The sequence below is a fragment of the Pseudopipra pipra genome, chromosome 1 (assembly GCF_036250125.1).
Source record: "Pseudopipra pipra isolate bDixPip1 chromosome 1, bDixPip1.hap1, whole genome shotgun sequence".
Lineage (NCBI taxonomy): Eukaryota > Metazoa > Chordata > Aves > Passeriformes > Pipridae > Pseudopipra > Pseudopipra pipra.
In genome coordinates, this window is record NC_087549.1 from 75,745,449 (window position 1) to 75,773,054 (window position 27,606).

General features: G+C 39.5%; 1 protein-coding gene across 1 annotated transcript in view; it reads right to left on the reverse strand.

Moving 5' to 3' along the window:
- The window catches only part of ANKH (ANKH inorganic pyrophosphate transport regulator), a 109,304-nt gene that overhangs the window by 13,172 nt on the left and 68,526 nt on the right, over positions 1-27,606 (reverse strand). Inside the window, exons 5-9 of the mRNA XM_064661752.1 lie at positions 25,578-25,748; positions 24,885-25,019; positions 21,803-21,895; positions 18,118-18,213; positions 465-594 (exon numbers count right to left, since the gene is read on the reverse strand). Coding sequence (XP_064517822.1) covers positions 465-594; positions 18,118-18,213; positions 21,803-21,895; positions 24,885-25,019; positions 25,578-25,748 — 625 coding nt within the window. The remainder of the gene's footprint in view (positions 1-464; positions 595-18,117; positions 18,214-21,802; positions 21,896-24,884; positions 25,020-25,577; positions 25,749-27,606) is intronic.

Here is a 27,606-nt window from a genome sequence, read left to right on the forward strand (position 1 = left end):
GCTCTTTGATAAGAGTATTAACTTTTACTATATATTGTTTATGCTCTGTATCTGAAAAAGCCACTGTGTCTGGCAGCAGAAGTGGAGACTAATGGAGATGATGTTAATGTGGAGGTGGTCCTAGATGCTATTCCAAACAGTTACTCTCAGTCTTGGCTCTCATGTATCACTACTGCCATTCATGTGTTTGTTCCTGGTCAACTACAATAGAAAGAATTCAAGCTTTACTTTTGACAGTCAGAAATCTGCCCAATGACTGATGCTCTTACTGCAAGATTTGTATCTTGACTACTAATGTAAATAGGCTAGGTCTCCACCACCTTCAATACAAACAGCTTCGATACTTATGCTAGGCATGCATTTAGCCACACTTGTATGTATAGCCATGCCAGATTCTATAACCATACCTCACTGTTGATTTGGTTTCAAGGTTACAAAATTTTTTTTTTTTTTTTTTTTTTTACCTGGAACCGGAAAGAAGGAGAAGATGCGCAAAGGAACGACACACAGCTCTGCAAAAGCGAAGTCTACTCCAATTATGTCAACTAAAATCTTCTCTGACACATTTGGCGTCCAAAACATCACAAAACAGAGCTAGGAAAAATTAAATTAAGAAATGTTTATGTTTCAGAAGGGAAGCACAGCAAAAGATAGTTCCTTCCTGGACTAACTTACTGACGAGTAGATAACTCTACTAATGATAAATATACATACTGTATATTTATATTTAGCTCACATTCAAATATAGATATATGTAAGAGAGAGACATGTTAGCTTCAGAAGCAATTCCTACCCTTCATGTTCCTCACATGAGACTGATGCATATAGAAAGAATTTTTATGATTCCTGCAAACAGTTGTACTTGAATGGTCTAATTGTTATAAAAACAGTAAGAACTTGATTTTTACAGCATTTGCTCTGGTTAAGACATTCATATTCCTAAACAGATTATCAAATGTTTTAGTAACTAAAGATTTGAAGTCCTGAAGTCCTGAAAGACCCAGAAATCTGATCTAAATCTAGGACTAGGGGCTTAAATGTGCTGCTGATGCCCGCACTCTCAATATGCAATATGCCTGATAGCAAGGCAAAGGTGTTGGCACAGTCCTGCAGACACAGTGCCCTCAGGCCACAAATCCATGAAGTCTCGTTATTTTCATTGAGGAGTGTGCTGTTTAGTCCACACATGAAAGGAAAACTTCCATGAAAAACCCATTACAAATGGTACAGCAGTAGCACATACTGTTTAATTTTTTCGTCAATACTGAGGCAGGACTTCTGAGCTGAGGGAGCTGTTGGCGGCTGGCAGGTCTGGCTTCAGTTCACTCACTGAAGAACAGTGCTGACAGCCCTTACAGGACTTTCCCCGTAAGAAGGGGTACCTGGTATCCCTTCAAGTATAACTACTTTGTTATTTAATTTGGTTTTCTGATTTTAAAATTATTTCTTCCTGTTATTCTTGTAGTAAAGTGGATGTTAAGGAAGCGAGCTGACTGAATGGTGTAAAACTTGGGACCTTAAATGCTCTGGCACTCTTCTTGTCAAGTTACAAACCGGTGTACCAGGTAAAATACACACATTGGCTGTACAATACAGTCTGTAAAACTCATTAACCATTCTATTATAATTCAGCCTACAACCTAGTATCCTAGTATCTAGCTCTTCTCTTTTTATCCAGTTGTCACACGCCTATGTGTTCAGATGGCTTTTAAACCTAGTCTTTGAAGTCCTACCACCTCCAAGACAGCTGGGATTTTACTCTCATTCTTTGGTTATGTGCCAGAAATTGTCCTTTCTGTTCAGCCTACAAGCACCCAGACCGCATTAGTTTCCCAAAGCCTGTCACCGAGTGGCCTGTGGGAGGTCTTGTGTTCTGATCACTTGTGTGGTGAACAAAACATTTCACCTTCCCGCAAAAAGGCTCATCTTCAGTTTTTTCCACTTCTTAGGGTATGAACCACTATTTATTTTTCAAAATTGAATGTTTTACTTTACTAATCTGATGCTGGCTTGCAGTCTATCTTCATTACCTATACAGAGAACAGTAAGTGGAGGAAGGTAAGAGCAGAAGACGAACTGAGCACTGCTCTCTCCCTACCAACCTACTTGTACAGGGTACAATTGAAGCAGAGGGGACAATCCAGAGCAGAGGAGGTTGTGTGCTTGAGAATTCGGTTATTAAAAAGTAACTGTACAACAACAGAGTGAATTCTTTCACTCTTTCTCCTAATGGAGGCACCATTAGGCAGACTGCAAATGACCTGTAAAGCAGTAGTACAGGGAATATTTTGTCAAATCTTTCTTCAAAGTCCAATAAACAAAATAAGATACAAAGATGTCCACTCTTCAACTATAATTTGCTCTTTTCATGAAAGCAAAGACCTTTATACTGCTTAATCGTACTGCGCAATGCCATTAGTGTCCTACTGAGCAATACAGTTACTCGTACTGCGAGATTCCATACGTGTATGCTAACAGCAGTCTGCCCACTGCTAGCAGAAGGCAAATAAAGCAGCCTTTCCTTCTTCAACAGCTGCTTGAAAGAGTATTGAACATGGTTAGACAGGCAAGCAAATAAGTGACCAAAGGAATTGTCCTTAATCCTGCTCTCTCTGAAGTTAAGGTTTGCTTCTGGCTTTAATAAGAACAGAGTTAATCTCCACCCAGCTCCCCTGGGAGGAAGGTCAGTTAGCCAGTGAGAGGAAATGACTTATACCTAGGAGGTATGTGGTCATTCCTCCTCAGCTGTTGCTGCAGTATTCCCCGCCCACCCCCCCCAGCCTGCACAGAGTTGGTGCTGATAAATGACTTCAAAGAGCACTTCTTACATAGCAGCTGGTAGGAAAAGACAGCAGTGACTGCTAAGCTCAAGAATAAGCAGTTTGAGGAGGTGAGGCATAGCACCATAAGGACCTTCTATTTCTGTCTCAGCATGCTCCCACCTTTTAGTTGCAAAATTGATAACTGGTTTCATTTTGTTCAGAGATTCCTCCATGTCCTCTTATGAGCAGCTACTCACAGGACACAAAGCCTCAGGAAAACAAATTAATGCTTTGCATCATACAAGCCCTCTGCAATTTAAATCCTAGATGCTTGCAACTTGGGAAGCTTCCATACTATTTCAAAGACAAATTTAAAATGTAGTGGAAAAAAACCAGGCTCTACTTCAGGAAAAGAGTAACACTAAACATGTAAAGGAGGGAAGGTATTTCAGCTGCTGATTTTATTACAGATGAGATTTATTGAAAGTAGGATGAAGTCAGCTTTTTTGTGATTCTGACTGGTCTATATGATGTTTGGCATTACCTTGGTAAAAGGTGAAGCCTGATACGAGACCAGAGAAGATGGTAACAGATGAAATAATGCAAGCAGTCCAGGAAAACTGGGCCTGTGGCACAGACAATTAGAGATACATTCTGCTAACTTTCTGCGACTCAAATCAGGAAAGATTTAAAGAAATAGATTTACCTATGGCACACTTCCTATCTTTTAATTTAACACTGTTTTCTCCTCCCCCTTGTGTTTCTCTGCATGTCTGCAAGGTTAAAAATAGAATAAATGGCTTGGGTAGGGTTACAGCTGTACTTTCATTTAATATAATCAAGAGACGAAGCCTAAGCAGTGAAAGCTTCTGCAGAAGCCAGCAACACGCATGCATAGTGGCACTGCAGCTCCAGGCTGCAACTGCAGTTAGCTGTTGAGTATTGTACCTGGCAACGCTGCTGAGCTGAAGCATGTTGATGCTTTGGGAGTAAGAAATTATCTTGTGGAGTTCTAGCAACAGAGTTGATTGAATTCCTGTTTTATGGTATGAGTGCAGCATGATATTAAAGGATAGTTTTGTTAAAGCCTTTGATCATTTAACCAGAACTTCAACTGAACAGTGATGAGTACTTTAAAAATACAGAAAAAAATGAGGGTATAAACTGGAGAGTGGAATGCTACCGAGAATAAGCAGGCCTGTAAAAAGACAGTAGTATTTATTATAGTGATGTTATCTCTGTATCAACAACAAGCTAAGAATTTCTGAAGGTCTTTTAATAATTTGATCTGATCTTAAGTGTTATGATATTGGTAATTGTTCTACACTAGTAAAATTTGAAAAAATTTACTAAATATGTCAATACTTCACAGCACCGTAAGAAAACCAGTACAGCTGTACTAGAGCAGATCAAAGCTCCAGCTAGATTAGTACTGTCTCCATGCTAAATGTCATTGGGAATTGCTGAAGGGAAGGGCACAAAAAGTGTAGCATGAGATGCCTTTTCCCTGTCTGCGTGGATTGAGCTCCTGGCAGTTATGCCTTCAGGATTTCAGTAATTGTGATGCACCTTCATCCCATGCAGCATTATGCTGTACATGCAACATATCTAATAATAGTGTTTTTTTCCATCCAGCTGTGCATTAAAGTAAGTAAAAAACCCTCTCGCTTGTGCCTTAGATATTATCCTCAAGGAGCTGTGCTTACTTTTATGTGGAACCTGGCTATTCTCAGCTAACAAGTTCAGTATCTAAGCGTATTAAAAAGCCAAAATTAAAAACTTCTGCTGGCGCCAAGCCTGAGAGAATGAACCAAACCTTTGTTTCAGTATGGAAAGTATGGAACTGCTAGTGCTCAGTTTAACTTCTCTTTAATCTCTTAAGTACACTTGAGGCATTTGACTTCCACAAATGATTGTGATGAAAGATTGTTCATGAGATTTTTGTTTCAGAGGTTGCATGTATGAGTTTGAATGCTTCTAGTTTTTGAAAACTAAGTCTTTTCATAGGCCTTGCATCTCCTGGAAGCTATTTCCATTTATTCTGGTTGCTGACAGGGATTACTAAACCTCAGAGACTCACTATATAATGTATTATAACACATTATGCTAATAAAGGCTATTGTCATGTGTATAGTAACCTGCAGTGTGCTAGACTGATTTGCTTTTTGGCACTTTTGGAAAGTTGCTTGTCTTTTGGGACATTCATTGATAAATATAAGGCACAAAAGAGTATTCCAGTGAGCTATGAACAACAGTACAGATTTTCTAGACTTCAGTGCAGTCTTCAGTTAGAAGAAAAATTGTCAGAGATACAGTATGGCTCTATGTTTCCTCAGAAAGAAGCTATGGAATCCAAAATGGATGTTTTTAAAAACAGGTTAGACATGGACTCATGGAATGAGTCTCAAATAATAGATTTTACCATGGAAAATGGTTAATCTGTTTAAAGTTATTCTATGATGAAATGCAGTTCATATTTTGCTCCTGCAAAAAAAATTCTCAGCAGATATTTCATATAATTTGTTGAATTTATTATATTTGCAGAAGTACGGCTGTACAAAAGAGGTGTTTTACCTTCAAAACATTGTTCTATGTATGTACTGAGGATTATATTTTAACTAATTTAATGTACGCCTTGTTCATGACCTCTCTATTCTCATTTATGCTACACTGTGCCCAGTGAGGCCAGAGGAAATCTATTTCACATCTTATTACACATCTCAGGTTTGAATTGCACCTCATATCTTTGAGATAGTATCAGTTAAGTTTATCACTCCTATTAATATGATTTTGCCTTTTGAACTGTGCAATAAACAAATCAAAAAGTAGCCTGAGTCTCATACAGTCAGATCTCCCGATCTGCCAAATATCTCCATGGCCCCCTTCTTTCTCACACAGACAGAACTTCCATAATTCTATCTCCTTTCAGAGCTTGTATCCCACAATATAAACTGATCTCAAAGATACATTTCTGAAGTCAAGAGAACAGCTTGTTCTAACTTGCATCAGTGTAAAATGATGAATTTGCCTCCTCTGTACATCTTATTTTGCAAGATGCTGGAAAAAATTGTTTAATAGTTAGTGCTGTTTTATGGCTATTTCAAATCCATACCTTCATAGACCTTGAAAATTTAATTCTTTAAATGACTATGTAGTACTGGGGCTTGTCACTCCAAAACTTTCTCCAGCAACTTACTGTTGGAGGAAACTGCACTTTGCATGTTTATGAAGAATAGAAGTAGCAATGATTTTTACCTGTTAACTACTTACTAGTACTGAAACAACAGAAATAGTTAATAGTTAAGCCCCTTTTCAGACTACGGTTGAGATGTGTTTCTGTGTTGAATTTAGGTGTGCAACAGAACACAAAGTCCTAATACCTCCTGAAGCAAGCATGCCACTATGGAGTCTCTCAGGTAGTTGAACAATACGTAAAGTGTTCAGCAGGGTTCTTATGAAGGAAGGCAATGCAGCTACTCATCAATTTACACAAATAAAGGATTAGTGTGTTATTGTGGACCAAGAAATCAGAAAGTCTAGGTTTTATCATAAAGGCATTATTCCCCGTTGACAGGAAATCAGTTTACCACAAAAATAACCAATTAAAAAACTTCTTGCCTTTAAAGACTCAAGGAAGACTCATGTAGACAGTCTTTGAAAAGCAATCTCAGTTTTGGCACTTTTGAGGAATTTTTGATACACAGCAAAAAACCTAAATTCATCATCCCAAATTGTTTGAGGCTTTGAGGCGTTAAAGGTTGCTGCAGTGTGATGCTCTGTTGAGATACATTATGAGGTGTGCTCATGTTCCCTATAACTCAGAAGAAGGTCATTTTCTTGTATGGGAAATGTAAGGTTTTCAGGAACAGACTGTCCAGAGCCCCAGGGAACATGTCCTGACCTCACAATGAACAGTGCTTTGAGCCAAAGGCTGGACCTGATAAACTCCTGAGGCCTTTCCAACCTGAACAATTCTGTGATCCCATGACGCAAAAAGCCCTGGATCTGAGAGCAGTAAAAATGTCAGACCACAGACGTATTTGAAAGTGATTTAGCATAATACTGATGACTTGAATCACAAGGACATTCTCTTATAATGATCATCCCTCAGGCACATGCAAGTCAGCATAGATTTCTGTGAACTTTGTGTTCTGTGAAAGGGGCGTAAAGCTGAAATAAGCCATCATAAAATTTATCAAGCAAAGGGGGAACAAAAGGAACCAGATCCTGCCTGTGGAAACACTCCCTAACTTCTTATCTCCTCCTGAAACAATTGGTTTACACATATCTAAGTCTCTCTCTGCCTTCCCTAACTTTCCTTATAGTTTGGAATGACGGAGCACTATGTTTTCAGAAATAAAGCTACAGCAAGCAGCTGCACAAATCACTGACACTCTTAACAGTATTAACACGATGCCACATCTGCTTTCCCCCAGCTGCTGCTGAAAGTAATTAGGTGGTATTTTTCAGGCTGGGTTGGGTCACTAAATTGTTTAAGGTAGTCAATATATCTCCCCACTGAATTTTGCTGCTTAACTGTTTTACAGAAAGCAGAATATTTTACTGGGTACAGCTTCACTTCTAAAAAGCTCGAATAAACCAAAGCTGGCAGATTCCTGAGCCCTCTCTGAAAATTGTTGATGTAACAACTTAGTAATTTTCTTCTGTCCTGAGTTTTCTGCAGCCCTTGCTGCTTCTTATTGCGATTATGGAGTATGAGCAGAAACGTGCTGCAGTGACAATTTTTGACGCTTCCTCTCCTGCTTGCTCCAGCCACTCACACAGAATAGACCCTTTGTGTGAAACCTGAACAATCACGAAGGAGACATCAGTCTCCACCTCACTGGAGCAAACAGGAAGCCCTTGTTCCAGGGACAAAGGTTCAGTGCAGTACCATGGATAGGACAAGGTCCTGATGAGGATTTCATAAAGTCTGCCTCTGGTGGTCCAGCGTCTTCCTGAGCAGGCAGGAATGGTTCCACTCACGTCTGAAATAATTTTTACTGAAGTGGGAACTAAACCTGACCTTGAAAAGGTAAAGAGCTGCTTGAGCTAATGTCTACCAATATGCTGTTTTTGAATTGTTATTTCTGTGCCAGCAGCCTGAAGATAAAAAAAAAACCAATCTAGGAGTTCAGAGATGGGCAAAATCGAAGCAGTGAAAACAAATTCATCCGTTGGATGAATAGTATTATTCTAAAAGCTGTCCTTGGCATCCGTATAGTGTATGACAGTAAAATCAAAATAAAGTGGATTTAGTCTTAAAAGTTAACATTGCTTTTTTAAAATACGAATATCCAAGATAGGACTTGTGAAATCTCTTTAATACAACGAGGCTGTAATGAAACCACTGGTGAAATAAGATTTGAGAGTGCGGGGAAAATCTGCACCTCTTTTTTATGTTCTCTCTTTGTATATTCATAAGAGATAAGGACACTGAACTCTGTCACACAGGGAATTTCATGTCACACAGGGAATGCATGGTCGGCAGCTGAGGTTGTGTCCTCTGAGAGGGACTAGTTTCCTGTTGTGGCATTTATTGCTGTGGATTTTACTGTCTTTAGTCAAGCCCAGTTGTAACCTTTGATAATAAAACAATGCAGAGATGCATAATAAAAACAGCCAATAAAAGACTGGAAAAAAATTAGTTAACCTTGTACACAAATCTAGCAACTTCTTCAAGGGTTTGAGCATTCAGTGACTTCTGACACTGAATGTCACAGGTATATACGGTGGCAGCAAAACATAGTTCCTGTACACATTTCCTTTCATTTATCTTTAAACTTGGGTGGAAAAACTACATAAGGCTAAATAATGCTATACGGTACTTCAGTTCTTAAAAAAATGCAGTTTGTACTGTTTCTTAAAGCCAATTGCTAGCCATGACTAAGCTCTTCTTTGTTATAAAAAGGTATTCCTGAAAGCAAGCAACAAATATCAGGAATGAAGATACACTGCAGTAGCTACTCTCAGCTGGAAGATCTTCAGAGGGAATTAATTATTCTCACAAACAAAAAAGGAGACATTCAGGAAAACTTCCTGTTGAGGAGAGCCGTAAGCATGAACTTGGACAGGGGAGGATCTACTACTGGACAATATACTATATGAAGTATGATTGCTTTAAATTATGTGGAAGGGAATGAGGATAGGCAGTATTAATCTGCAATTTGATATTGTGTGATGCTTTGAAAAAATTCAATTATTATTCAAACTCTAAAGTTCCAGAGTCAGACTAACTTCCTTAAAAAGCTAACAACTTCCTCCCCCTCAAAAAAAATCATATAACCTTGGTCAACTTTAGAAAACAGCAAAGGCTCAACATAGTTAATGCAGTAACACAAGCCATTTTAAGAAAGTTGGCTCTTGAGTAATCTTCCATTTATAAATTCTAGTGCAGTGGCTGGTAACTGATCTACTGGATCTACAATGCTGTGAAACTCTAGCTCATGTCCCAGACCATGTTTGTTGAAACACAAGTGTGTCAAAAACTGAAAAGCATTATTACCATCAGAAGTCATGTTACCTTTCTGATCCAGAATTCAAATTTGTAATTTCTACAGAGTAACTCAGTCTGCTCAGTGTTACAGTTGGAACACTGATAAACTCACAGATTTCCTCATTTACATGAAAGAAATCATCATGATGAATCCTGTTTTCCATAGTATGGCACAGCTGTTTCTTCTAGTAAGGCAGAAATGCTACAGTATACAAATCCTCATGACAGAACAGATTAATGAGGTTTATAACTGGATGTCATATTGCATTCCCCTTTTGCAGGAAAGATGTTGAGTACCTGAAATGCCAAGGAAGTTAAAGTATGGCTTGTCCTTTTCAGACCCTGATGCTATTCCCTCGACCATGAGTCAAAAATTTGTGAAAAAATGAGGCTTTGTTAACTTCAGTCCATTTGTACATACTTGTTCATTTGCTGTGCTCTTCTGCACCATCACTGCACAAAGACTACATCTTTGGCTCTCTCTTTAGCATTAAATACTCTCATATTTCACCACAACTCCCTCCAATACTGTTCCTTTTCCTAATTCACAATTTGGCCCTAATGGGCCATCTTCAGAATGTCTGCTATCTGTCTTCTGTGTAAGAGTTGAGATGGGCAAGTGGGAAGGTTTCAGCATTGCATGCAGGTTAGACATAAAGCACAGAGAAGAATGCCTAAAAGGATCTCAGAAATCACCACTTTGTTCTGATTTCAGCTTGTGAACTAAGAACCAGCTTTAGCAGCCCAGAACGTATATAGCTATCAAAGCTATACAATTTGCAATAACTGGGTGATTTTCTTTGGTAGCAACCCTCTCAATACACTGAGGAAAACTGTGGCATTAGTCACAAAGAAACAGAAAGTTATTTTTTTATTTTTAATTGTTCACCTTTCCAGCATCTGAATCACTTGAAAACATGGAGATAAGGGAGCAGGTATTTGGCTAAAAGCCTTGTAAGTGAGAATGGAGGAGAAATAATGAAATAAAAGCCCCGACAGTTTCTTGTAGTGATCAGAATTGCAAATTGCTCTGCTCCACTCTGATGATCTTTACCAAACCTAATCAAATGAACACACAGAACTCTTCTCTTCTGTTTGCTCAAATGTGTGAAGGGATAAATTCTAGTATTTCTATCTTTTCTTGCTATCTGACTGTCTAATACTGATTTGACAATAGTAGCAGTAACTGACCTTATTTTCTTTAGGAAACAAGAAAAACACTAACCACGTTTTTGTGAAACTATGTTCGTACTACTTGTGTCAAACCTTGTTTTAGAATATCCCTTTGTACATCCTCTGGCTACAGCAAAGCTACCTAAGACATCTTAAAATTAATCTCAGGCCCTGAATGCAATTTACTGTCTCTTGGCCTTGAAATAAGACCCTTCAGGTATTTCATCTCCGAAGTTGGAAACAAAAAGTGTATGATACTTCTGTAGCTATTGCAACTCAGTAAGTGCATTCATGGTGACTAAATGGCAGTCTGCATGGGACTCCTGACACCAATCAACTGACACCCAGGGATCTGCCATGCAGTTACTTCATGCTATGGACACCCCTTTTCTGCCTTCCAGAGGTTTCAGTGAAACCAGAACATGTTCCTTGGCATTTTTCAAGCCTAATTCAATATTAGCCTGAATACAAGCTAAGGATACCTACTAAGCCAGCAGTCAGTCTTGCTGAAGAGATGCAAAGAATTCTTTAACTTCTCTCCTTTAACTTCTCTCAAAAGTTGCTTTTTGTCCTGTTGTTTAGCAGACAGCATAGTTGAAAACATCAAATACATTAGTGTCTTCTGTACGTAAGAGCTTTACACTGGATAGTTTATCATGTGGAAAATGAACTTATTTGTGAGTGCAGAGAGGAATATGAAATGGTATATTTATTAGACTAGGGACTGAATATTTGAGAGGAAATGGGCCTGTGAAAACTGTACAGTCTTTGGTGTCCCTCATGGGAAAAATCAGCTGCCAGACTGAAGGCTGGGAAATATGATTTGCTGAGTTCAACTGGAAATTAAACAACTATTGAGTATAAAATGTTTGCACAGCATGAGGGAGTAAGTCAATAAGGCAATGCTATTGCAATAATACACTGAGTTGATATGAATATTCTGTCATCACTCATGCAAGCTCCACTTTGATCTGCCAGTGCTACATCCATTTTACTGGCTGGTGGAGCCTTGCTGATCACCTGGACAGGAGGGTCAGCAGCTGGTATACGCTTGGCAGTTCCTACTTTGGCATAACCAAATCCAAAACACAGAGCAAAAGCTTGGGCATCTGGAGCTGCCTTTTAAACAGACAGGGCTTCTCAGCCTGAATGAAACACAGCTGCTTCTCTACCAGAGTGGCTGACTCTCTCTCTTACAGAATTAAGTAGGAAGCAGCAACTACTGAGTCCTGTCTTCTGTACTTCTAATTTTTTCATAAAGGGAATTTTCCCTGTTACACTGGCTACCTTGTTCTTGATCAGGGTTTTCTTCTTATCTCCTAGGTGCTTGATGATTAATTATAGAACATAACCAAGCAGTTGATGACTGAGAATTAGAAAAATGATGGGATGGCTTGCAGTAAACTGTGGAGAAATGGAACAAAGACTTTCCTCCTCCTCTCTTCATACTGAAACTGATCCCATCACAAAGACCTAGCAAGAGAACCCCTGTGACTCTGGAGCTCTCCCTGATGTTTTCACACTAAGATGGGGTCCATCTGTTGAATCTTGCAAGTCTATGGTTCCCAGCATCTGTCCCTTTTTTGCCCATGGGTGGGGGGAAATAAAAGATGCAGAAATGAACATGATAAATGCTGCATCTTAATACTTCTGACTGTTATAATACAGCATAAAACCCCTCATTTGGAATGGCACTCTGAATATGATTATATGCTTATCAGATACATATATTATACATTAATATATGAGATGAATATAACTGCCAAGTGATGGTAGTTTATGCTGCTGTGCTAAAAGGTAAAATCACTGGAGAGCTGACAAAATGTCAGCTGACAAAATGTTCCAGCTGCTCCTCCTAAAGGACTGATAACTTACAGCAAATGAAAGAAACACTTGCCAATAGTAATTCCTTTAACTGCAGATGCTCATCAGCAGGAGCCCTTAGAAATCAGCACTTTTTTTCCTCCATCAAAAGAGTAAGTTATGAATCTAAATATTACATTCTATTGACAAAAATATGTAGTGTTTTATTTATAGCATTACCTAACAAATAACATAGAAAATAATATTGCAAGTATTACAAAAATTTTAGTTATAATTAGACTCCTCAAAAATAAGCAATATAATTGAGGAGTCAATAAACAAAACCTGACTGTAAGTAGATGACATTTTGACATGTACTGACATACATAAATTCAGCTCTCAGGGTTAAGCACATAAGCCAGTAAACTGACCAGCTGTCTGCTCCTAAGTAAACTAAATTTAAACTTTCACTAAGATTTAAATCTAATGCAGGTGACCTGGCATTTGAATTTGTTTACCACAACACAGTGCATATCAATCTGTTTACTTCAAGGGCCTGAACCTTCACTTTAGTTGAAACTTCATGGCAATGTTGGTTTTTTTTAGAGGGATTTAAAGCTTTTACTAGTTTGTTTGTAATGAGTAAATCTGAAATTTGTAAATCTTGCATAAATCACATACACATATATGAGTGTAAATGTGAAAGCTTTCTCTCCACTCTATCGTTCAGTCTTTTGGAACAGAAAGGAATGAAAAATGACAGGGCAAATCTGAACATCTGGATTTAGTTTCTTAAGCGGTGTCCACTAATTAAATAAAAGACTGCATTCTACACAATTGGCTTCTCCCTTTAATCGGTCTGTTTATTAGTGAAAACTACTACCTTCCCCATTTGCCCTAACCATGTATTCATTTAAAAAAAAAACCAAAGCAGCATTGAAATTCCTTTTAAATAGCACTTGTGCTGTTGTACTTAAAGCTGGAAAGAGCTTTGAGCTGTTTCTAATAGAACACGTTAAAAGAGAGAAGTACTGTGGAGATCTCCTGCTGTACAATAACTTGGTGACAGACAGATGAACATGGTGTGGTGTGCTCAGCATGTCACCCTGGCACCTTGAGCCTGTCTTATTGGCAAGGGAAAACCTGTTGTAATAAACAGAACACTTAAGAATATGAAGATATAACTGGCCATGTGTCTTGATGACATTTTAGCTAAGAGGAAAAATGCAGCTAACAGGGCCTGGTGTTTGGAAACGCATTCCAAAACCATTGTGGTCTGTCCCAGCTGAGGCTGCTTGAAGAGAAAGCTGAACCAATTTGCATAGCTCTCTAACTACTGCTGTAAGAACTGATTGCTCCTTTCCTGGTATAAACAAACAAGTAAGTACAGATTAATCTGGTTCATTTTTAGCGAAGGTCAACTAGGGAGCTTTCACAGTGGTTTCTCAGAAATTTGTGTTCTCTGATCAGCATCCTGTATGTTCATCATGCAGTGATCTCGTGTCAGCTGCACTGAGCCAGCCATGTGTTTACCCCAGTGTTTGCGCCTCATGTTAAGGAAGATATGTCTTGCCTTCTAACATGACTCTGAGACATAAAGAGATGTATATACTGCCAGTCCCCTCAGAGAGTTAAATGTCTCACTTTCCCCACTTTCCCTAGTGCTGCCTGCACAATTGATAGCTGGCTTTCAACTCAGGGCACACAACTTCATCAACCTGCACAGGGTTTGCACACAGACGTGTGCATGACATCACATGGCTGTGACCACAGAGAGTAGCCTGCAGTGGGTGCAGAGAAGAAGCTTGAGCCTTCAAAAAGGAGACCTCTATTACTTTCATATAGCAGGCACTAACAAGTGACATGAAATCAGCCTGAAAAGCCTTGCAGTTTAGAGGCAGGTGACCAAATGCTAATCCTGTGGCTGCCAGCAGCTAACATTAGCGGAGGAAGAGGATCTGAACTGACTGCAACTTCCATGTCATCACATAAGACTTAAATAAGAGCTCAGTTGGAAAATGGAGAAAGAAAGGTAATTTCGCAGTATCTGTGCTGCACCACAGGCTGCCTTGGAAAACCCCTGAATTCTGCACCATGGTGTCCGAGCTCAGAGACACTACCACCATTCTAAGAAAAACCCTTGCTAAGGCACAGCCTATTTGCTATTACTCCTGCTGAGTATGGCAGGGTTCCTTTAAGTAGCTTGCTCCTAGCACAGCCTGACCCTCTACACACAGTTCATGAGTAAGGGAGTGCTCCCCCTGACAGAGCAAACCTTCGCTGCAATGGAGAAATGCAGTAGTTTAGCACCCAGACAAATTATTTTGGGATTTCTGCACTGGACTGAGGCTGACACATCCCACAACCAAAGGGATGTGTGCTATAAATGCACCACTTTTCTCTCACAAGTCTGTGTCTTCACATAGTTTACAACTGTGCAACATTATCAGGGCTGATCTGTAGGGTCATCTAAACAGGTCTAGCATTGAACCAAAATCTTCAGTTCTTCAACTAAACATTCTTCAACAAGCCTGATCCACAATGGCAGCAACACTGGCATTTGGAGCAGTATCTCTACTTACACATGGAAAGAAGCATTTTTCCCATAATGCCAATATCAGTGAAGTAAATAACAGCAAACGGCACTATGCACACTCTTTAAGCTGCAAGTAAATTACCAAGCATGCCTTATTTTCTAAAATCAGAACAGTCCATTAACTATATAGGGCAAAATTCTACAGCTGACTCCCTTCCCTCTGCTACACAAATTTTACATTCAGTTACACAGTCACAAAACAGGGCTGTTGGAAGGAATCACTGCTTACCTACAACCAAAACCACATCAATATGACTAATCAGATCAGCTCTCTTACATGTTGGGGATCTAATGGCTTCTACTTATAGCCTTTAAATAAAACAGCTTGTCTACATAATTTTCACTCAGCAATACAACTAATTCCCATTTTTTGAAGAAGCAGCTTTAATACCCCCCTGATGCTTAAAATCCATGAGACAATACTTATGATCATACTTCACAGAACACATGTGCATGCTGCCCAGTTACCGTGGGAAGGTACAAGTGTAGCCTTTCAGATCCCACGGAGATTGAAACAAACCACAAAGTTATGTTTCTTAACAAAAATATGTGTTTTTTTCTACTCTGACCCAACAGTGTCACCATCAACAACGGTGAAAAAGTGCTTTCTGTTGCAGCAGTAGGTTTGCAGACGTGACTGGTCTGTGGAAGGAGGTAGAACATTTTTCTGCCAATTCTATGAAAAAATGTATGTCTTTCATGATCAGAAGGTTTCTGAGGGTTTTACATTGGGAAGACACTTCCCTGCATGTTTGCTGCTTGTACATAAAGCTTCACTGTCATTTTTTTCCAGTGGTTAATGGACTTCCTTTACATCTTCTGGAATCCTTCTATAGATCATCCATTGGAAAATGCATTCACGTGACATGTCTAAGTACTTGATTTGGTTTGTCTTATCAGTCTGGGAGCTTGTTCCCCACTTTCTCTCTGATCTGAAAGAACAAGATGTCAAGCCACTAGTCTGACTGCCATTGGTTGAAGTAGATCCCCTGAATAAAAACACAGCTATCACCGATGGCCATGGGAGCTCAGCTGGAAGCAACAGAGGCAAATCTGAAGTCTAGTTCCTTAGAACCTGTGGCATATACTAACTTCAGTCATACCAACACCTACTGAGTTTGTGTGCTTAAGCATTTGCAGGCTCAGGCCTTTGAATCTTTAGAGATCACGTGTCTATTTTTCCCTTCTGTCTGTTGACAAGCAATCCTAAGAATCTGTCACTAGCAGGCGAAAATAGAAACAGGACAGGAAAAGCTATGGACCTCAAAAGTGTTTCTGGAATTTCAGTGTGAAAAAATCTCTCATGATGAGCTTATGAAAGAACTGCCCTTGAAAGTATTGTGGAGAACTTTCGGGATAAAAAATCCCATAAAGACACAAACCAAAAGCTTACTGCAGTAATTAAAAATTACTCTGCAGAGGATGGTGATGGAAATGTGAAAAGCTCAGGATCTATCAGAACTCAAGCAAACTGATAAATACCATGAGGGATTAAGAATATTGTCAGTTCAGAGAAATATCAGAGATTTAAACAGTATTCTCAGAACAATTTATAACAAGGAAAGCTCTGCCCTTTGTGGGTCTGTAACAGCACTGACAGACTTCAAGGGAAGCTCCAACTGTAGAGAACATAAACTTGGCCTGGCACAGGACACAAGAGAAAAACTTGTCTTCAGAGAATCGCCAGTTCAGTGGCAACAAACATCTGTCTTTGTTTCATGGCATAGGAAATACAAGTTAGAGCAAGAGCTGTTGGTCTCTAAGCCACATGACGAGTTCAAGCTTAAGGAAATTAAAAGACAGAAGAGATGTCACATTGGCTCATGCAGTTCTGTCTTTGATGGTGGCCAGTTGTAGTTTAGGGAAAAAGTACAAGATACAAAGAGCAGAAGAAATATAATTCAGCTACGGATGAATTGAGTCACTTCATTTTCAACTGTGAAATAAGACACAGAGTACTATATTTCACATTCCCAGGTTGTGGCAAGGGAGTGGGTTGCAAATACTTCAGGCTTGTGTACTGTAATGTTGCCTTTGACATAAATTAGTTTCTCTTCACACATAAGCCGCGTGCAACTCAGTCAAAAAGGTTCTACGCTAAAATGAAAAGGAGAGAGAAATTCTGTCACCACTCCGTTACTCAACAGTAAATATATGAATGTAGGGAGAAGGGAGTTACAAAGCAGCCAGCTACCCCATGGGAAGTATGGAACTCTGAGGATAAAGAGAAAACGTGTTTGGGATATGAACAAATTCAATTGTAAGACTCTGAGCACTGGATTCTAAAACAATTGCTGCATTTCCCAATTACTTTTCTAGTGTTACAAAGTACTTTTTCTGTGAAAAATCTGTTTTCTAGGTTCTCCTTTGGTTTTGTTCTGCTACTGCAGGTACTGAGGAGAGACGATGTCATGGCCCTAAGCACTAATATAAATCCATCCTATCTAGAGAAACAGACATTGGATTTACCCCGGTCATCTGCTCCATTATTTGCTATGATCCCCACCAGTTCTAACAGTTTTCTTCTAAAACTGCCTGTTTGTTGCTAAGAAGACTTGTCCAGAAACAATGTTCTTGGAGAAGATGCACTATATGTAAGTGTGCAAGCTGGTAGTTTTGAAACACTGTAGGTTCAGCAAAATTTCTCCCTGAATGTCATCCCCATGCACTGCTTCCCAGTGTGGACAAGGCTTTAGATCCTTCCATCAGTGTCAGCACCATCTCTGAGACTGTCCTTTTTACTTAATTTTGAGAGCATACAGAATCAACACACATGGAAGTACCCTCACATGAAAAAACAGTGCCATGAGAGGCAGCACGGAAAAGCTTCTGCAGGTTCAACCTGTGCAGCCCTTCCTACCATTCACAGTAAATGAAGGACACCGAGGGATAGGCTGCCATCCCAGTGCATGTGACACAAATGCATTCTTTTGTTTTCCTGACATGCTAGTTACCAGAACTTTTGTTCATTTAAAGAAATAAAACCAAAAGAGATGACAAGAAAAGCAGATCTCTGATATCTTCTTGCACGTGGAGGTTGATTTGAAACGAAAAGTAGTGAAAATAAAGTAAGTCCAGCCTTTTAGATATCTGGCGTGAATTAATGACAGCTGATTTTCTCAGTGCTGCAGTACTATGACCACACTCACTTCTCCAGATAAAAGCAACAGATCCTCACAAGAAAAGATAACTCACCTTTCTTGAACTGCTAGTGCTTTTAGCATTAGGTAGAGGAGACAGTTTTCTGGTTGAGATGAAAATCAGAGAGTTGAACAAAGGTTTCTTACCGTTAAGGACAAAGCCATGCAAACAAAAGTGAACTTCTTGATATGTGTGGCTGTGACGATGCTGTTCGTGTTCACCAATTTATTGCTGGGGTTATTCTAGGGTAAGAGAAAGAGATAGTGAGCATTAGCTTGGCTCCAGACTACCGGGAGGCTGACAGCACCAGGGTCATGTGCTGGACCTGACTGTCTGTGCCTGTCCATGTCTGACTTTGCTTGTTTACTTTATAACCTAGAGCTTTCTGAGTACTTTGTACCACTACAGAACATTTTCTGCTTAAACTGACACCAACTGCTGTTATGGTCACTGAAGAGCTGTAATCTCCGTACTTTTCTAAAGAATAAGTCCTATTTAATAAATTCAGCTTTGAAAAGGGATGATAGCTATTTCTAAGGAAACTCCACATGCTTTTTTTTAACCTGAGTGTGAAGTTTGTAGCATGTTTTCTCAGGAAAAACAAGATTTCATTCCCTTTCACCACAAATTGGTACCAAATCACCAATGCAAGCATCCTTACTGATCCAATTAGACAAGTAGGTAATATAAACAAAGCTCCTGGAACAGTCAGCTCCGTTAATGCAGTTTAATGAACAGAACATAATTAGGACTATTAGATGTTCCACCTTGAACATGGGCTCTGTAATCACATGGCAGCGAAGTTTTATTTAAAACAACAACAGCCTTCTTCCAAATATCTAATATAGCAAATGAAGCTGAAGATTTAAAATTGCCCTTGGGGAACACATAAAAACAATCTAAATGGTTTGTGAAAGAAGAGGATGGGATATCAAAGCGGGGCACTATTAGGAGCCCTGTAGCAAGAGGCTGTTGGGTCATCTATTGCATTTACCCTGGGGCTGTTTGAGATACACAAGTTTGTGCACCCACTGATAAAACCTGTACCATGAGACATAGTACTACATTTATACATCCTTGATATAACTCAGGTAGAACAGCAGTATCTGTCACATGGTCAGCCTCCTTTACTGAAGTTACTTGTAAGAGAAATAGAACTGTTGCAAACACATCTTGGGAGGTGACAAACCAAATGTAAGCTCTGTGATTTCACACACATTCAGGTCGCTGATGGAATTTTGCAATTTAAGGCTTTTGTTCTGATCAGTACAGCAACTGATCAGAACTGCACCTAGACAGCCCCACACTTCTGCCCAAATACCTGCTTGGAAGTCTGGGTGCATGAAAATGCACACAGGCAGCCCAGACCCTAAAGCAGGATGCCACTCCCACAGGTGACCTTTTTTGAGAATAGGTTAGGAAAACTCTCTGTAAACACTTTTTCACGCATCTATTCCTATTAATTGTGTTTCTGAAGAAATACTTTGCTACGGTTAGTTTTTATATACGTGAAGATAGGCCTTGCTTACATCACTCACTAGTGTTTAAAGGAACTTTCTCCTGAATGGCTTAACTTTCTAACAAGGCTAAAATGACAAAGAGGAAGGAAAACACTCTCAAATCAAACCATCCAAAAGTTGTCATTCATTCCTACCTCATCACTGCTATCTCTGCCTTTGTCCTACTCCACCCTTTGCTCTAACTCTTGACCACATACTCTTTTTTCCTAACTCTTGCATCCTACTTAGTTCTCAGAACAAAACACTATGCAGATCCCAGAGCAAAAAGAATATCCATTCCCATCTAGTAATCAGACAAACAGCATTTGCAAGTCTTCTCACAGTTGCTCTGAATCAGGTTGCAAAGTCCATTAAGGGTAATGGCATTATCACCACATAAACCTGCATACAGAGCACAGAACTAGGATATGCCTGTTTTCTTTAAAAATATCAGTAGTAACCCTTAGTCTGAATCTAACTACTAGGTCATGAGGTTGCTCTGGACACAGTCTCACAAAAGACTGAACTAGGACTCTGCATCTCTCTTACAAATGTGAAGAGAGGTAATGATTTCCCTGTGAAGACAATCATCTGGCTTCTCAAGTAGAGCCACTGAAGAGGGGCATACTATTAGGATCCAAAATCCAAATCCCATCAGTCAGTGTGCTTCTGATGGCCATCAGCATTGCCAGCTTTATGAGTAACTGACAAAAGAAAATGGGAGTTTGAATGCATACACACTGTTTTGGCATCTGAAAATCACAATGAAGGCTTTACAGGGTCCAGAAATAAAAAGTGTTTTCTGTCCAGACTCTTCTGAGAAAGCCTTAGCTTAAGGAAAAAAAAGCTTTTGAAAAGCATGGTGACACACAGAATACGTGTGACTGAGGGAAAAGCAATTCTCACAGCAATCTAAAAAAAACCCCAAACCACTGTGGGTTTCAGGTTTCGTATTTATTATCTGAAATGTACAGTGGAGGCATTTACACACATGGTTGCAAGGATATATACTGCTGCTACCTCACTTTGCACATTTTATTCCAAATTGCTCTTAAAACATGGAACTAAAATTCCCATTATGTAGTTTTTCAGCAATTAGATGAACTATAGCCATCTGTACCCTACCCTAGCATTTTCTTCCTCACATTGTTCCACTGGAGCCCTATGAGCAACCTTTAAACTGAAATAAATGAATCGACAAATCATAGTCTAATCCTGTCACCACTACAGTTGTCAGCACATCTTCCACCACCTAAATGAGAACTGAATTTAGGAGTCTTAATTGCTGTTACTATAGCTTGGTAATACTGCATTTGACTGTGGCTCAGATCAAATGAGGTTAGCAGCCCCTGAGTTTCCTGTGCCAAACTATTTTTATCTTGAAGTTTATTGGGTTTGCATCTGCAGTTCCTTTTCAGCAGCGTGACCTCTGAGAAAGCCTGCATGAGGTATTTTTTCTGATAGGTCAGTTTAGCTGTACATAGGCAGGTTAGGAGGTCATGACTGATTTGGCTTTGTTTTGGTTTTAAATTCTCCTTGGAAATACAGTGGATGATATAAAACAGGGCTTGCTCCAGTTAAACACATCAGAGCAAGCAAACATATTTTTCATGAGTATTTGGAACCAGAAAGTTCAGTTACTAATTGGTAAATAAAGGAAAGAAGAGGATCTGGCATTTGAATTCTAGAGTCACAGGACAGGACTATTCTTCATGCAACATATGGACTGGTGAGTACCAGTCCTTAATCAGAGAAAAGAAAAAGAGACTAAATAAAATCAATTTTTGTTACATATTTACTCTGCGCTCAGTTCCAGGAGCAGTCCTTGCATTCTTACATAACTACATGATATACCAACAAAAATCTTCATAGCCTTGGTCAGCTAAACCAGTGCAACTAAAAGAATGTATGTTATCTCTGTTACTGTCAGTCTATGAAACACCCTTTGCTAAATATTAACATAAGCAAATGAACCCAAACCCACTTGAGAGATACCACAAAATCTGGAGCAGCGACGTGAGCTTGCTCACTCAGTGGTGTCACTTTGGGAGAAATAACTTCACTACCTAAGTAGCTACATCATAGTGAGGACTTTTTTTAATCCTTAAAAATACAGCACCTATCTGTTCAAAAGGCAGCTTAATACTTTGTAACACAGAGCTAAGATTAAAATCATAAATCAGACAACAGCTTGAAGCCACCCAAACCCAATTAATTTTAACTAGGATTTTAAAAAAACCCATCAGTGGAACAACAAACAGAGAGAACAAGGAGGACCACACATGCAAAACCACACAAAAGGTATTTATCACACCCCAACAGGGACACTCACCTTGTCAAAAGCAGGGTACACTGCTCTGATCTCTGTCAGCCAGCCATACGGCATGTGTCCCACAGGATATGTAGCTGTCAGAATTGCCACTGCCTACAAATGGAGACAGAGAGACATGAACTTCAAATCTTCAAACACAACAGTTAAACTAACATACAATGACACTGTCCACCAATATCACCGCATTGACCTTGACACAATGAGAAACCAGACAAGCGACTGAAAGCTCTTTGTTTCAGGAAGGCCATCAGAATGGCCACCATTTGGCCTGGCATTTTAGGCTTATGAAATCTTTTGTGCCACGAAGATATCTATCTCAGTTTTGTCATTTCACCATCACTCTGGTGCTTTGGGATAATAGTTAACTTGAGCTGTGGTGCACCCCTCAGCCAGACAAACAGCTCCCTCACACATTGCTCCTGAGTGATTTTACTTACAGAGAGCTGAGTAGCAGAATGCCTTACACCTCATGGTAGCTTTGGATCATATTGCATAATTTTAAATTATATACATTTTATTTGGTATTCTTATGTATAAAACAGCTTTAAGCAAAACAGAAAGATGACAAATCAGTGGGCCTCAGTGGCTGACTGACATCAATCTGACTACACTGGGGCAGGAGGCACTTATGAGACAAAAATTCCACCTCTCCCAGTGAACGACAAATAAAAATAATTCCAGATGAATATTTTTATCTTGAGAAACAACTGTCTGCCTGAAAATTAAAACTACACCCTTTTACACTTTCACAAGTACAGTCCAAGAGGTACATAAAAGACAAGCTCCCCTACATAGTAATGTATGAAAGATTTTGATGCTGTTTCTGATTGCTGAAGAAAAACTCTTAAATATATGTACTTCATGTCTTTCATGTAGAAAGGGTGCTTCAGAGCTCTTCGTGAGGCTGCCTGTAAATCTACTGTCACTCCAAGTTTTCTAGTCCTCAGTGCTAAAGGATGCATCTGTACTGAGAACTGCATGAATCTCTTAATTCTTAGAAATCAAAGTGCTTGGCTGCCTTTTGACTGCAGGTTCAGGTCTGCTACCATCCACCTAAATTCTTATTCATTTTACATCTGGTATGGGTAGCTTCAGGAAAGACCTTTTGTAACTACTGCTGTCTGTTTCAGTGCTAAACTTTTGATGTACATTTTCTTGGTTATCTGAGCCCAATTTCCCATTATAAATGTAACTTCTGTCTTTGCTTGGTTAAAAGACCTATGCCAACAAATGACCATGTAGAGAGCTAATTTGTTCCCTGTGCTGTTTAAAAAGAAGGGGAAACATAGTGATATCCACAGAGAGGAAGAAAGTGTGATAGATCCTTCCCTGCTAATAATAGCTTTAATAATGTTTAATGTACCTTGAAAAAGTAATTGGTTCAAATAAAACAAACTGGAATTTTAAGACAGTACCCTTTTTAATTGCACACCTTCCCATTATTGTATTTTTAGCAGAACTTCCATCTGAAATGAAACCTAACTAGGTTAAATCAAACAAGGAATATAAAAGATATTTTGCTTATTTTCATCATGAAGTCCTAAAAGACTGCAAAGACACAGTACCTGTAAAGAAAACAGTATTTCACTACCACATTTTGTATGCTAGATTCCACTTGGATTAAAATATTGAAGTTTTTAGCAGTGATTTTTTTCCCAGTATTTTTCCTCAGTTGGTGTGATCTCAAAATATATGCATGTAAGCTTTTCTAAATGCCTAGAACCCGTATTTGACAGGTGAAAGAGACCCCCATCAAATCCAACACCAAAGAAGTAGCCCAATAACCATAACTGTGCTGGCAGTCCAAACAAAAGCAGTGGGAGTTGGACAATGCAAGAGGATTGCGGTCCTCATGAATGTGTTACAGCCTGGTCCTTCATGGGGACATCCTGCCCACACTGAAAGTTGCTGATATTATTGAACAGGGGACCCATAAAACTGTGGATACTGATGCTCCAGACACTGATGTTATCTGTATTTCCAGAACCTCCCTTTTCAGAGGCAATTATTCAGAGAAAGTTGAAATGTGACCATTACTGTTAGTGTAAAACTGCCAGCAAACCACCAGCTATGACACCTATTTGGAGTCATCCTAATAGCAACAAAATGCAACTGGCTAGCCATGAAATGTGATGCACCTGAAATCAAAAGTCACCAAGAAATGCTAACCCACTCTGGCTCCCCTTGTACCAAGGCTGATATTAATGCATAGAATGATCCCTGATTTACATATGTAAAAGCGTGAAGTTTCCTAAGTTTTCTCTCCACAGCTGTTCATTTGCAGTCTGGCAACTCCTTAGAGTGAAATACACAGTATCACATATGACAAATTAGCAACAGCTCTCTGAATTTTCCTTTCCATTTAGTATCTTAGAGCTTTGCTTTTCCTGTAGAAAAAACAACATGAGAGATTTGTTAATGACTATGTGCATCTAGACATCCTCCCACCGCAACTGGCAGCAAAGGTCCCCTAGACTCCTTAAGAGAATAGGTCAGCTCATGGTGAGCATTGGTGAAGGCTCTATGTTACAATCAGAAGTCTGGCTCCCAACAGGTGTATGAGACTTATTGGAGTAACCTGAAATTCCTCAAGAAAAAAAAACAACAGGGTGAATTCCATATCCGAACCAGGAGACAGATGTTTTTAAAATGTTTTCTTATGCCTCTACACTGCTCTGTGTGATGCACTGACTTCTAACAGTAGTTTCACATCAGTTTGCATGGCCATAAAATACACGTGACAGGAAAGAGCAGAACATGGGACTACTGATGACTGTCCTAAAACCTCTGGGATACGAATGCTCCAGGGCATATGTACCTTATCTGTAGAGCATGAAAACTTGGGACACAGGCAGTGTTTAGTGACAAAATTCTACAGGTCTTGTTGAGGCTGAGGTCCCACTAGACCTGCAGAAAGGCTCATGGTAAGAGTCCAAGCAGTTTTCTTTTCAAGCATAAAAAGAGCACTAAACAGAAATGTACTTGAGACAATCTTCTCTTGTCAGCATGGCTGAGAAGAGTAACACAGATCTAACACCATGTTAATGATCATTTTCAGTATGCAGAGCACTGACTTTCTTACCTCTGTGGCTGCAGAACTGCCACCTAGGTCGCGGGAGACAAAAAGGTTGACAATGGGCCTACTTATTCGCTGAGTTGCCAAAATTAATGCCAAAGGCCACCAAAAACTCAGCATCTTCCTTATCGTAGCTTCTCCCTGCAAGACAGAGTAAAAAAAAATATAGTGCGTTTGGAAAAAAATACACAGCACAGGACCAAAAAGCACAGAGAAAGGTTTTTTGCTTTTCCCACCCATTGTCAGTTTGGTACATTCATTTCAGTAATTTTCACCATGAAGAGCCTAAAATATTATCACTCATGTTATTAATACTGATTCCAAAGAAGATGTGTCATGGATCCCAATAAATAATGCATAATTTGTTCTGACTACCACACAAAGCTACATGAAAACCAATATGACATTTGAGGAAAAAGAAATTTTGAGATCTTCTTCCATGTGAACTAAGGTGATCACTTAGTTCATGGTGTGGTGTCTTACAGCTCAGTACAGAGGTAGTCAGTAGACAGTACATCCATACCGTGGAAGGCACTGTTGCCAGAATAGTTTCTACCATGCCTCTTTAACTGAGAATGCCTTTTCCTGCAGGACAGAGAGAAGGCCCTTCATGCACAGAAGTTTAATAGAGTATTATAACACAAAACCCCCCAAGGTCAAAATTATTGAGTTTGAAAAAGCACAAGTATTAAGACATACCCCCATTTCAGGCCCACTCCTGTCAGGAATAGCATCATGTATGTTCCTGTAGTATCCGAGGCATAACGTGGTACATCGCACAAGTGCTCCCATGTATAACGACAAGATTGGGATCAAGAGAGGCTCCCTGCACTCCAAGTGACTGTGAAGCAAAATGGCTACAAAAACAACCTGCAGAGCAAATAAATAAATTATGAATAATTTGTCTGTGTGTTTCTTTAGGGCCAACATATCTCCTGTCTTGATTCCTAGCTAGTCCACCTGAACCAACAACCATGCATGACTACAGTATCTATCTGACTTCGAGTTTATGGTATTAAAAACTTTAATGAGGATCCCCCAGCATTTGGTCATACACATGAGAAGAACAAGAGTTAACTTCTTACTCTGTTGAACAGTACTTGAAGGTTGGGCAGGTGTCACACTACGAGCCATAAATAGGAGAATGGTAGCATGAAAGTCTGGCAAGGTCTGGCAGCAAGCATGTGGCTGAGTGTCACCCTTTCCAGGAGAATGTGCTATTCTGATAGACGCTGAGGCTGAAGACATGCTTCTACAGCCAGTTTTTAAGCCCTACTATTTTATTATTTTTTTTTGCTGGGGGGAGGCTAGTGGCAATTAAAAAGCCAGATGTTTTAACATATCCATTTCAACATTTAGGAGCAGGAAGTCTTATGTCAACCTAATTTTCTACTTTTTTGAATTAAATTTCAGTATTTCATTATTTGCTCTTTGGCTGAGTGCCACATTGATGTAAATGCAACGGAAACTTTTGGGCTAATGGACAGCTCATAAGACAGCGTCTTAAGACTGAGTGCTCAATCCATAAAATCCAAAGGAATTGATTAATATGATATTATTCTCTTTGTTAAGTACAGAGTGCTTACATGCCTGCTAAATTCCAAATGACTCTGGATGGGGAGCACAACTGGAAAGCCAACTGTGTTTGGTGCTGTGAAGAGCAGAATACCTGCTAGGACATGCTGGCATTCAACTGAATCACAAGAAATACAACACACATTGTTCAGGTGCAGGTTCTCTCCTTCATGGCTAGAGCTCAAGAAGTAGTTAAATAAAAACACACACTGCAAATATTTCTGAGGCAGGCCACAGGGCTTATGAAGGTTTGCAAAACTGCTGTTTTAAAACCTACAAAACCATTGTTTTTCAGAAAACAGAAGCAAAGTCAGTCACAAAGAGTGTGCATATGAAGCTAACCAAGGAGAACTGGCACCTATTGCCTGTGTACAGAACTGATGTAGCTGTAGAGAGTTCTGGGGTAGGGAGAGTCTCAATTTTTTGTCTTCTGGACTTGCTCTTGCTCTGTGTAATATTTTGCTGAGAGAAGATGACAGGTGTCTTACTCTTCACAACCCTGGGCACCCCACTCACCAATCGCTGTGGAAAGGGCATGGCCAAAATAAGAATTTGTTTCCATATTTAGCTGTGTATGACCTGACATGCACCTAGGGCCAAGAAACTTTGTAGATCACATCAGAACAAGAGTAGACCATGAGGGTTAAGGTAATTTACAGTAATTGGTATTATCTTCAGGGATTTAGTGCAGTACTGTAGTGCGGCAGACCTCCCAAACCTGGAGTAGACATTGACTGAATAGTTCAATCTCATTTATGGTTTTCTCATATTTAGTGGGAGGAAAATGTTACGGAAAATTGAACTAAGTGCTGTTGACTTTATATTTCCTCTGATGTTGTATTGTTTCACAGTCTTTCTAATCCAGTCATTACGCAATTCAGCTGGTAATGGGGCAGTACAGCAACTGTACAGGTGCTGGGACTCTCCATTTTTTAATATTTTCCTATATGCTTTCGAAAGAGGGCTGTATATTGGTTCTCAAATGCTACAATACTGGCCATCAGGAGTGTATGAATGTTGTTTTTTCAGTGTGCCTAGTATGAAGCAACAGGATAGTTAACGCCTCCCTCACAAATGAAAGCTCAAAAAACATTTGGTCTTCTCTGCATCCCTCAGAGGTTATCACCACAGACCCTTTCTGCTGCCGTTCTGA